Genomic DNA, 13,353 nt, shown 5'->3' on the forward strand with positions numbered 1-13,353 from the left:
GAGAGGTTTTATGGACTGACGAGTCTAAATTTATAATTCGAACTGGTGTAACGGGGAGCAATGAGGCAGATGCATGTGCTGAGATAAGCGACTTTTATTGAGGGCAAATCCAGGGTCGTGGTCATAACAGTCCAGGTTCATAAAGCCAACACAGATCGAATTAGGGACAGACATGTCGAAATACACTCATGAAACACAAACCCAAATACTTCCAACAGAACATACAAACATACAATCAAACATATCAAACAAAGACCAGCAAACACAGGGCTTAAATACGAACAAGGATAACGAGGGACAGGCGGAAAACAGGTGGGAACAATCAGGGGCGGGAGTCACTAAACAAGGGGGCAGGACTAAAAACCAAAACAAAGAAAACAGGTGGACTAGACCAAAACATGCACACATGGACAGGTCTGGGAGGGGCCAATCATGACAACTGGAAATTGGGAATGGAGGTTTGCTTCCCTGCTTCTTTAAAAAAAAAAAAACTAAAAGCAAGTCTCCTGAAAAGAATGGAAGCTATAAAAAAGACAAATGGTGGACACAATACACAATGAAAATTTGTATACACAACCATCTTCTGTGTCAAATGTTTTCTGCTTTTTATTCAGTCTGAAAAATGAATCACTCAGACTTTTGCACAGTACTATATTTAATAAATACTTAGTAACTCAACAATGTCTAATCATTATAATATGTCCAGATGAAAACAGCTGCAATTTCCTTGGAATGACTTACGAACATATACAGTCAACATCATTTGTTTTACAGCTTCCAACGCATTCTTGGAAAACCATTAGTCCCACCATGATGTTACATCTGTTTTATTTGTGTCTGCAACATTTTATAGCAAACATTGATTCCAATTTTCAGACCAATATGTGTGTAGATCTTTGAAGTTTTCAGCTCTTGTCTCTGCAAACGCTAGTGGCTGAAACTTTGTGAAGTTTCTCTACAGTATAGCTACTTTTGTTTTATTGCATCATTTCTTAAAGCACATCATACGATTTTCAGAAATATAAGACATATGAAGTGTTGAATCCAGTGAGGCTTAGGCCTACAGATCAGGCAAAATCAAAGAAGGCTAACATATTCTGACAGAACCTCAGTCTGCTAATTCCTGTAAAACTGGTTTAGAGATGCACAAAGCCTGATAGAAGAGGTTAACCTGTTTTCATAAGGATATCAGTCAACTTTTGACTGATATATCTCTTTTGCCTAAAGTTTCTTTCACATCCACTCCAATTCATCCAGTGTTTCTTCCAGTTTCATTTCACCATTGCATCATGTATTTTTTCAGCTAGATGCGTGGGCTAGATCTGCTATTTGTGGGCTCGTTCCTTAGTGTATTTCTTCAGTGATGTTGTGAAAAATTGTGCTATCACTTAGTTTGAACATATTATTTGACATATATAGGTACTTCAAAGTAAATGACATTAACTTCATGTCTTAAACCTAAAACTGAAGTGACAGATAATTGTTGCATTCATGTCACAATTATGAAGTAATGGACAGAGGCCTGGTTGTGAACACCATGTATCAGTTATACTGAAGAATTTATTGCCCTTGAACGTAAGTAATCATTTTCATACACATTATCCGATGTAAATGGGTCCACATATACACATATGTAAAAGTAAAAATACCACTGGTAAAATATTACCTGTAATTTTGTACTTGAAACTGCATTTTTGTACTTTGTGTGTGTAACTCAAGTAGAAATATATCTAATTGACATATGATGGTCTTAACTAAGCCTTTGCCTTATAAATTCCATTACTTAAGAATGATGTGTCAAGTACAATTAAAATGTGGAGCCTTTACAAAAATCACATCACTTACAAATTAAGCAGCTTGAGGTTTTTATTCATTTCATAACAATACAGGAACTGTGCTGCATTTGGCGAAAGCTGCCGCTGTATGTAGTCTTAACACTAGGCACCAGCACGTGGTTGCCTGTACTGGTCCCTTCATATAAAAATGATTTTAGGGTATACCATTTGCCCAGACATGGTACTTCACTCCATGAGGGTAAAATGGTGATCTAAGCTGAAAAACTGTGTTATTTCAGTTAAACAACATTAACTGTAGACACTAAAATATTACATCTGTATGAGTAACAAAAATAGCAAACAGGTAGTAACTTGCAGCTATTACACAGCATTTATTTGTATCTAGGTTTGTTTTACATATTGTTTTACATATATCATGTTCTTAACTACTTGATTGCTTTGTGGAAATGAAAGATTCCTGAGCGCAAACAATGGCACAAAGATGTCAGAATGACCTCCAGTCATTTCTAATAGCATGTCATCAAGTCATCTTAGAAAGCTACACAGATGTTTTCAGTGTATTCCTATTGCTTGTAAGGTCCTTTAATGAGTGATTATTGACAATGAATGGATTTCTTCTACATATATTATGGACCTATATTTTAAAATATAAATGAGTTCATCATTTATATTTCTTCATAATAGAAGAAATATAATAATATTATATAATAGACATAATAGATCTTCAAAAAGCATTTTCAAGCACTTGACAAGAAACAGACCTTCAGCAGGCTCATGATAAAGCCACTGTAATTTGAATGTGGTATCTTACACTATTCAAAGGGAAGATTTGTTTGAAGGTTATTTGCACCCTGGAAGCCATAACATACAAATGCCAAATATTTTTCGAGGTTGCCATGTTGGTATTTTAAAAAAGACAAACTTAAATATGTTTAAATACAGAGAATGAAATGGGTTTGGGCCATTATGGGCATCCCATTACTGCACGCAAAATATTTTTTACTTTATCTTTCTCACAGATGTCACAGATTACTTCACTGATGGTCATGTGGCTACAGCATGTCACAGTATTACAACCCAGAGTAACCTGCATCTGACCACTGTAGAAAAGAAAGGCATTTTCCTGGCCCAATGAGCGCCTTCACTTCTTGTGTCTGTGCAATATACTCACCTTACAATGGAAATTGTACTTAAACCTGTAGATAAAATAAGCAACTTTAAACACACACACATCTTCTAAGCCGCTTCTCCTTCTGGGTTGGGGGGTGCTGGAGCCTGCAACTTTAAACATTTTTTTTTTCATCTGTAAATTGTTGCTGGAAGGTTTATATGCTAAATATATCTACAGGTAGATAAATACCACTTTGGAATGTTCATATCTTCAAGTAAGTCAGATCTGTTGTGCAATAAACTTCATACTTGATACAAAAAGACTACATGCCAATTAAAACCAAGTTAAGCTCAACATAGCATAGCAAATTTAACTGTTTTACTACTATAATCCAAGGACCATTTGAAGCAGGCACCAAAGTGGGAAAGGTAACTCTTTTGAAACCATAAAAGAGCTATGTTCCCTAATGTTAAGCAAAGTTGTTTACAAATATTTCAGTTTAACAGTTAATGCATTAGTTTGTATACCCTTTTATACTCTAAAGCAGTGATCACTAATCCTGGTTCCAGTGATCTACCTTCCAGCCAATTTATTTCCTTGATTGGCTGCATAAGACGCATTCATGTTAGGTAAGTAGGTGAAGGGGGGCTGGTGAGCACTAATTTACAGTATTGGGCAGTGCCGTCCACATCTGAGATTCAGATCCTCTACTGACTCCTCTTCTTGAGCTGCCCTGCTACTTATGCTTTGGGACCTTGCAGTCTTCTCCACAACACCAGATGCCAGGCCACCCTCTGGATGGACTTTCCCATCAGGTAGTTTGAACTCTACAGATGCAAAAGAGGGGAGACTTCCATTTTTCTTTGCCCATGCTTTTGAGGTCTCATCCATTGGTGATACTTTGAGCTCTCTGCATTTTCTAATGTCACCTCCTCCTTTGCTGCTGTTGATGCTCTGGTTATCCAGAAAGGGATCAGAGTCACTACTGTGAGGCATGTTGAAGTATGTACACTTGGGTGTGGGGGGCTTTGCCATCTCCTCCAGCTCAGAAGAGGATATGACAGCTAGTGGGGAAGGCTGGGTCCCACAAGGTGGGTAGGGGGCTTCCTCACTTGTGTTGTCTTGACCTGTGTCAGCTGATGTGGTGTCCACATTTTTATACATCCCCATTGGGACTGGAGGAGATTTGCGAATGAGGTGATTTTCTTTTAGGAGCCACCTGCCTTTATCTATCAGGATTCCTTCACTGGAATCTGCTTCTGAATAGAAAACAGTACGTTGTACAGGCTCAGAATCCTCATTAAATGAACCGAAGGTGTTGCTTTTGGCAGGCTCCTGTATAGTACCATTAGCTATGGAATCATGAAAAGAGGCAAGGCTATTGATACTTTTTAAACTAGGGCTAGCTGTATGTTTTGTGTCTGCCCCTGAATTAGTTTTTGTTGAACTATTATCCAGTACATTATCACATCTCTTGCCATTCTTGGGGCTTGGTTTCATGATGCCTTGGTAAGTGGACAATCTTTCTACCTCCTCCTCTCCGGTCTCTGTAAAAAGATCTGTGGAGACCTGTGAAATATCTCCTCCGCTGTCTGATGTCTCAGGCCTGTAATCGGAGAGGTCAGACGTGTTGGGGCTAGGAAGACGTCTCTGAACATACTGACTGTCTACATTTCTCTCAACTAAAGATGTTTCTCTGATTTTACATTTATCTGGCTCTATTCTGAGACAGCCATTTGAGTCATATTTGAAAGTAAGAGCAGAGGATAACAGAGCAAAATTGACATAGTCCAGTAACTCCTGGGAGATCTCCATAGGATGCACACAAAGACAGCCTTCAACTTCCTCCACTCCCTCAGTATCTTCTGACTGGGCTATATAAGCTTCTGTATCCTGACTATTGCATGAGTCTCTCCACACAGGGTGCTTGATTTCAGGGTCTGGCATGTAAGAGCGGTTAGATTGAATATTCACATCCCTGTCAGAATCTGTAGCTTTGCTCTGTTTGTCCACATGCTCGTCTTCTTCATCATCTTTGTCTTCAGCAGAGCTGGTCTGTTTGTCCTGCTCCATGGTCCGGCGTTCATGTTCAGCTTCTGATTCTTGGGATTTACAAGACTTTGTCTTGTCTTGGTCGAGGAGTTCATCCTCTTGATCTGACACTGTAGGATAGTCTGGTTCTGTATCAAAGTCATCGTCAGAATCTGAAACATAACTCTGTTTGTTCTCATGATCATCTACTTCTTCATCTTTCTCTTCAGTTTCTTCCTCATCTAATTCTTGGGATTTACAAGATTGAGCCATGTCTTGGTCAGAGTCTTCAGGCTCTTGATCTAATGTTGCAGGATAGATTGGTTCTGCATCAAAGTCCTCATCAGGATCTAAAGCACTGCTCTGTTTGTCTGCTTCATCATCATCTTCTTTAGCATAACTATTTTGTCTCTCAGTAATATTATTCTCCTTGAATGTCTGGAGCTCATGTTCAGCTTCAGATTCTTGGGATTTGCAAGACTTGTTTTGATCAGAGTGTTCATCATCTTCATCTAACACTGTAGGACAATTTGGTTCTGGTTCCACATCAAAGTCCTCATCAGACTCTAAAGCACTGATTTGTGTGCCTTTATGCTCATCTGTGTTTTTGTCTTCCTCTTCAGTAACATTCTCCTCTTCTAATATCTGGAGCTCCTGTTCAGCTTCTGATTCCAGAAATTCGCAAAACCCCAACTTGTCTTGGTGAAAGTGTTCACCTTTTTGATCCGACATTGCAGGGTAATTCAGTTCTGCATCAAAGTCCTCATCAGAATCTAAAGCACTGCTCTGTTTGTCTGCTTCATCATCATCTTCTTTAGCATAACTATTTTGTCTCTCAGTAATATTATTCTCCTTGAATGTCTGGAGCTCATGTTCACCTTCAGATTCTTGGGATTTGCAAGACCCTGACTTGTTTTGGTCAGAGTTTTCACCATCATCATCTGATATGGTAGGACAATTTGGTTCTAGTTCTACATCAAAGTCTTCATCAGACTCATCCGTTGGACTGCTCTGTTTGTCCTCATGCTCATCTGTTTTTGTGTCTTCCTCTTCAGGAACATTCTCCTCCTCTAACATCTGGAGCTCTTGTTCATCTTCAGATTCTTGAGATTTGCAAGACCCTGATTCGTTTCGGTCAGAGTGTTCACCTTTTTGATCTGACATAGCAGGATAGTTTGGTTCTGCATCAAAGTCCTCATCAGAATCTAAAGCATCACTCCATTTATCCTCACCTACTTCTTCCACATTCTCCTCAGCAGAACAAATCTGTTCCTCAATAATATCTTCCTGTTCTAATGTCTGGAGCTCATGTTCACTTTCAGATCCTGAGGATGTACAAGACTCTGTCTTAGTTTTGTCAGCCTGTTTTATATCTTGATTTGATATTGACAAATGGTGTGATTCAGCTGCTGGATCATCATATTCAGAGGCTTTAAAGACTGTATCTTTGTTTTCATTATCATCTTGCTCTTCCATTAGGCTATCATTATTACCGTCTGAATCAGCATTGTTTACACTACATTGTAATGCTTCTGATCTAGCATCTTCCTCAATTGAAATATTACGATCGGTAGGTGATTCTGGTGCCAGCTTCTCTGAATCACAGCTGTTATGGGACTCAGAGTCATAATTCAAGTCTGGTTCTTTGGGCTGGAATTCAGCATCCTGACTTTTAAATTTATCATGATTCTGTTCCTCTTCTTCTGACTTATAAACTTCCTCATTAACACTAAAATCTTCCTGTTGGATAATAGCATTGTTCTGGAGTTCTTCTTGGTTTTCATCTAATTCATATTGGTCTTGATTTGTAAACGTATCTTTTTCATCCACCTCTGCATTTACGATATGTTCACCTAAATCTATGTTTCTATGATCTTCTTCGTTGTCTTCTTTTGTCTCACTGTCTTGGTCATCATTCAGCTCAGAATGTTGATCTCCTAAGTCTGCTCTGTATATTTCTAATGTGTGAGAACGATGCTCAGTTTCTACATGTTCAGAGTTAAACATACTGTCTTGTACCTTCTTCTCGTCAAGATTATTTTGGGTGTGATCTGGGACCTCAGGCTCATCTACTTGGCATGATGTATTTTCAGTGTACTTTTCATCAGTTGTTTGGACACTGTCTCCCATGTCTAGAAGATCTGTTTGGCTTGTCTCCTCTTCCACAGTTTGGACATTTTCAATGTCACATTTTTCCCGAACTAAGGCTTTATTTGCTGGACCAGGAGGACAGGGTTCTTCTCTGCATGTTACTTCAGACTGCGTTGCTTTCTCAACCCTTGTAATGGTGTCATCATGGCTTCCTCTCACCTCTGAAAAGCCTCCTTCTGGATCTAAGAAGTTGTCTTTGGCAGTGGCATCCTCATTCCCAGAAGCAACGTCAGTGGCTGTGTTAGTCAGTATTTCAGTATCAGTATTTGTCGGCTCCCCATCAACAAGAGAGGAAATCTCTCTGCGAAGATCCTCAGACATATTAAGCTCATCCATTAACTCTTTTATCCCAAAATGATGCTCCTTGACCTGATCCTCTCCTTCTGAGTCCACCTCTAAAGCAAATTCTTGCTCTGACTGTCTTGGTGACAGAGGTGGACTTAATTCTACATCATTTCTCTCTTGGAAATCTCTCCAGCTTTTATTTAACTGAGGAGATGCTGAGCGTTGGAGACTTGCTAGGCTGGCCTTCAGCTCTTCTTCGTCCTCGACGCTGGCTAATTTTTCCAAGGACTGCATTACCTGCAGGGCCTCTGGATAGCTGCCAGAGTTAACGGCTGGGTCTTCATTGCTAGTGCTGGAGACACCATCTTTCAGAGTCATCACTGACAGAAAGGAGAGAAGAGCTTTAGATGGGGAACCAAAAACAGAGGCAACCTGAGATGAAAAGTCTGGAAGGCTGCTAGACTTCTCCTTCTCCAAGGATGTTAAATGAGAATGGCTAGAGGTCCTCCTGATAGATTGAATAGATAAACAGAGCTGCTGCAAAATTGGCTTCATACCTGATCTAGTGTTCACTTTTGTAGTCTGTGATGTCTCACCATGTTCATCAGGCTGTATGGGAACCAAGGCCTCTGAAGACTTATTCATTCTCATGCGACTGTCCTGCTCAGCAGGGTAGATTCTCACACTGGGCATTGATTTACAGAAGCTTTTTATCCTCTGCGTCTCCACAGGTTCTCCTTCACATCTGATCTGCACAGGTGGACGAGACATCAGTCTCTCAGTTGTAGTATCTTTAAGAGAAGTACATTCCTCCACTATACTATCTTTTTCTGGTTCACTTCTAATCCAAAACTTTCCTCTAGCTTCTGTTTCAGCCTCATGAGGGTCCATTTCGTCCATGTAGGGCACTGATTCAGGCTGAATTTTTTTCAGCCAGTTTTCCACGTACTGATGCACATTGGAGGGAGATGACTGGAGCACTGGCATAGAAATGCTTTCACTCAACTCCCTGCTTTCTTTAGGAGATTTTTTTCTGCACTCATTCATAGACTTGTGCTTTTGCATTTTGAAATGGGGTGGCGGCAGAACATCTAATAATTTTTTCTTAACAGGAGATCTTAGTGTGTCAGTTTGACATGCACTCACATTTTGACACAAGTCCCTTGGAAGGTTACTCTCACGTGTGTTTACCTTCTTAGATGATTTCTGCCGAGTTGGATTATTTAGATTTATCTCAGATGATTCTTTTTTATCACCAAAATTGAAATTTTGGCTTTTTTGAGAAGCACCCCCTTTGTCTTTCTTTTTTGTTTTAGTCTTCTGCCTGTGTTTGTCACTTTCTGTTGAGCTAACTGCCTTTTTTTCTGACCCTGTATGACTCTGTGACTCTGGAGATTTACTATTCCTTAAGTTTTTTAAAGAATCAGGAACACTGCCCTTTTGCTTTTTGTCAGAAACAGTGGTGTCAGAAGTAGTACCTTCCCTTGATTTTACTGATTTTGGGGTCATTTTTGTATTCCTATTACCAATGCTTTTACCTTCAGAGTTTTCTTTAGTGCATGCCTCAGGATCCTCCAGTCCCTTGTGTGAGGATTCAGGTCTAGCTTGCTTTTCACTCTTTTTACAAGAGGAGATATTTTTGTTTATCTTTTGTGAAGTGCTTGATTGGCCAGATGACAAGGACAACAATTCATTTTTTCTAGCATTCTGAGAGTCAGAGCTTATGGATTGTCTAGTTAGATCAACATCACAATCATTGCTTGAAGAACAGGGCCCTGAGTCTGTTGAGTCAGGGTTCCTGGGATCTTTAGTCTTTGTTTTGAGCTCAAGCTTTTTATCAGCAGTATTCGGGGTGTTTGCAAAATAATTTTCATATGTACCCTGTGACTCATAAATACACATTACAGTCTCTGTAATCTCTGTCCCATTGTTTTGTAGTTGAAGGACCTCAGCCATCCTTGAAGACCTGACGGAGGAGTGAGTCTTTTTATGTTTGGCCTCTCCAGAGCTGTTCTTCCTGGGTTTTGGTACAGGTCTTGTACTGCTAGAGCTACTATGACTTACCACACAGTACCCTTCTGTTAGCTCTCCATCCGCTGTCCGCTCCATGTATGTGTATGCACCTACTGTGCTCTCCTGCAATTTGCTTTGTGACACCCTCTTTATATTCTCTACTGAAGCCTCTTTTCTCCTGACACGTCTAGGTCCTGGAGTGGGCAGCCTCCTGAAAGCTGGCTTTGGCTTTTCTAAGGTTTCAGAGGTGGCGCTTCCACAGTGGTCCTCTCCCTCCTCGTTTAATCCCACTGATTTCTCAGTGGGTGTATTGTCTTCTTTAGAGTCACTGCTGTCTCTCTTTGCTTGTTTTGCAGTGTAGTCATTACTATATGGGGAGTAGCCTGGTTGTGAGCACACTGCCCTCTGCTGGCTGTTAGCACAGGTTCGACTCAGCGTGGTGGTCCAGTGAATCAACTCCTCTTGCTTTAAAGTCAGACGAACCTTCATCTCCACCGTCATGCTGCCATCCTGATTCACACGAAAAGACTTCTCAATGTCATCCTCTGAAGGCATGATAAAGTGATCCTTTTCCTCTATATCAGCAATGAAATCACTTGTCTCAATCTCCTCTGATTCCAGTGGTTGGCTGTTCTCAGCGTCCACCAATCCTCTCTTCTGGCCACTGTCCTCTGACAGACTTCCATTCAGTGACTTATTGATCTGATCCACAAAATACCTTTCCGATGATAAGGAAAAATTTCTTGACCTTGATCTACTTCCAACTGATTTTTTCTTATCTTCTTAAGGTAGATTAAAAAAACATGCAGTTGTTTCCAAATTTTCAGGCATTATTTAAAAAGGCAGTTTGTAAAGAGACAAAATGAAAAAAGAGGAGAAGAATAAAGAAAAAAGGTTTAGCAAACACAGTCCTTCATAATACAGTGAAGTTCAAAACTGCATATTACGAACCAAGTGATGAATTAAAAATTATATACAGGCAGTGAAATATCTTTAAGTCAGCTGATATATGTGCTTTAAGAATTTTACATAATTGTAAAAAAATTTTTCTAGACAGTGTTTTACTTGTTTTAATTATTTTATTGAACAAAAATGTCTCATTCTATTGGCAGATTATTTTGCTTTAAGCATTATTTCTTAAAACAAACAAAAAGTATCTACCTTATATCCTTAAACAAAGAAACTATAGTGAATTAGATTAATTTGTTGTTTAAAAAAAATTACTTACAATAAGTAACAAACATCTATAAAAAAAAAGAAACATCTTATAATATTCTAACAACAATCTCAAAGCCAGAAATATTAGATATTTAGCCTTGTTTAAAATGTTTTCACTTGCCAAAATATTATTTTTGCAGTGTTTAGGATTTTATAACTTTGAGCTTACTTGGCAGTGGCTGTGTCTTAGCTGGCCCTATAGATTCAGATATGGCTGACTGTGAGGGTTGAGACGATCCTTGAAAATTGTAGTCACTCAGTCTGAAGGGTTCATTACCAGCTGCTACCACTGTCCCTGAGCACAGGATCAGGGCAGGTAGGCCTTCAACCTACAAAACAAAGTGTAGGTGTTTATTTTTCTTAAAATGAACATTCTCTTAAATATTCCTGTAAAGAAAATGTTTTGAAGCATGACTCATGTTTCTACATTATACATTCTCCATGCAGAGCTCCTGAAAAAATGTTTTGGTGGCTAAATGCCAGTTTCTGTCCAGTCACATAAACCCTGTGTAAACACCTGCCTGAGAACCATATGGGAAAGGGTGATTATAGTGCCTACACCCAGCTGGTGGTTGGGAATTACAGCATCATGGTTAAATCTCTGGCATAATGATTCTTGACACGGTGTACTTCAAGGAATCCAAAGGAACTGCACATATTATAACTTTAAATTGTAACGGACTGTCTTTATAATGTAGCCTAATAATTTTTAAGTGAATATCTGATAAAATAAGCATTTCTATATTGGTTTGTTTTACCTGCATCTGACTATCAAGATTAAAATAATACTGCATGTGATGTTCAGAAAGTTGTGCATTCCTTGAATATAACTAAACATGGGCAGTTTAGCTTCTTAAATATAAAAACAACAGTTGTTGCCGATGTTTTCGAACACAATTTCAAGGGGAATTCCATCAATTATTCAGTATAATTAAATCTTCTGAGATGTAAACAAAGTCATTCAGTGTGGTTTAATGTTAAATGGTGCATTGTCGAGAAACCTGCTCAAGAACCAAGGGATGCAGTATCTACAACACAAATATAGTCATTTTACTTTTTATCCAAAATGGTAAAATAGTAGCAAATCTGAGACAGATTTCTTTGGGTACTGCTCTGCCTGACACGCCCTACATATACATCTCCAACATAAATAGACTGAAAACGTACATTTTCAAAAAGAAGATGGTAACAAGATATTGATTCGAAAGAGCAGACATGCTAGAAATAAGTCAGTTTAGACAAGGTAAGTAAAGCCATACTTACTCTTCTCCCATCAGCTGTGTATAACTTCACAACTGGGAACTGTAATATTTGGGAAAGGTAATCTAACAGAGCCTCAAAAGTTGGAGCAGTTCTCCTTTGCAAAACAACTGTGCGCTTAGTGGTGGGATCCCTGTTTTTAAAAACCACCAGCCTTTTTGGTGTCCACACTGCAACAGCGCTATTCATCACTTTTGTCGTCCTGACCACATCATTGTTCTTCACTAGCTGCCGAATCAGCCCTCTGCGTCCCTGTCGCCCTGAGCTAGTGGGTCTGGTGGTGTTCCAGGGCACCTGTCTCCGGTTGACCTTATCCAAGTTGAACGGTTTGACCCTCCTTTGGTCCGAGCATACATATGAGGCCCCATCCCGCAAGTCATCTAAGTTCTGGACGGCGTGTGTACCTTTGGGTGTTGTGATGGTGCGTACACCAAACGGTAGAGGCACTTTCTTGGACAGAGCATCCAGCAGAGCGTCAAAAGTCTTAAAGGTGCGACTGTTGATGACTATCCGATGCCCAGAGAACTGAGGGTCGCCGCTTTTGTAAAAACAAACTCTCTTCGAGGCCCTGAGCTCTCTGGAGGACGCTGGTGGTCTGGAGGCCGGCGTATGCACACTCCCCGAGAACACACCTGGCTGTAGTGTGTCATTTTGGGGAGGGGCACTCATGGTAAAGTGGAAACACTGTAAGAAAAGAAAAATGATTATAAAAGAGAAATATTCTTTGTTTATTTTCCTAAAAATGCCCATTTTAGGCACTATTCTAGATACAATTGCAATATGTTTAACTGAATACTGTGATCAACATACTCTTGTTCATAACTCAAGCTTCTTTAGTGCTATTCTAGCAATAAGTAATGGTTCTAGTATCAAAAACAATGAAATATAAGTTTCTTAAAAGTATCATTTACATCATGTTGTCCATTATAGAGATGCATTGAAATGGTTCTTGGAGTGTTCACGGTTCTATATAAAACCACTGCCTTTACCGAAGAGTCCTTAAAGGATCATTTTAAGTGTGTATGTAATCACAAAAATTGACCTCAACTAAGAATACTAAATCCCACATTCCTCAGTTAATTATGAAAAAACTGAACTACTCAATTGTCAGGTATTATGGAATAAACACATCTAATTAGTTTTAGAAGCTCATTTGTACATCACATACTGTCATAAAGACAAGTTCATGTTTATAAATTAAATGTCAGTGTAATAAATTTAAATCTCAACAATGTAGCAGGAGGGAAGGAGGAGCCTAAACTCAATGTACAAGAGCTTACTGTCTGCATTAGGTCTTACATGTACATTACTTTATACATTAGACTGCACAACATTCATATTTGCTCTACATGTATTTACTGTCACTGTTATTGGGTAAAAGTAGGAAGTTGTAAGTACAGTATCTTACCTTATTTCACATTTTCTGCAAAGTGATCCTAACGTGGATGTAGAGAGCCAGTAGTCCAGCTACTGAAAAGCTTATCAACG

The 13,353-nt window shown here is 39.2% G+C and overlaps 1 protein-coding gene across 2 annotated transcripts; it reads right to left on the bottom strand.

Moving 5' to 3' along the window:
• Positions 1 to 2,452: 2,452 nt before the first annotated feature.
• LOC108440654 (oxygen-regulated protein 1) lies at positions 2,453 to 13,353 on the bottom strand. Of its 2 annotated transcripts, XM_017719651.1 has the most exons (5): positions 13,274 to 13,353; positions 11,869 to 12,549; positions 10,775 to 10,934; positions 7,932 to 10,169; positions 2,453 to 7,754 (listed from the first exon to the last, which is right to left on the bottom strand). In XM_017719651.1, the coding sequence occupies exons 2-5, from the start codon at positions 12,532 to 12,534 to the stop codon at positions 3,571 to 3,573; spliced, it is 7,248 nt and encodes a 2,415-aa protein (XP_017575140.1). In that variant the 5' UTR covers positions 12,535 to 12,549; positions 13,274 to 13,353; the 3' UTR covers positions 2,453 to 3,570. The 2 variants fall into 2 exon arrangements, with proteins under 2 accessions (XP_017575140.1, XP_017575139.1); XM_017719650.1 differs by having other exon boundaries at positions 2,453 to 10,169.

This window comes from Pygocentrus nattereri, chromosome 2, assembly GCF_015220715.1.
Source record: "Pygocentrus nattereri isolate fPygNat1 chromosome 2, fPygNat1.pri, whole genome shotgun sequence".
Lineage (NCBI taxonomy): Eukaryota > Metazoa > Chordata > Actinopteri > Characiformes > Serrasalmidae > Pygocentrus > Pygocentrus nattereri.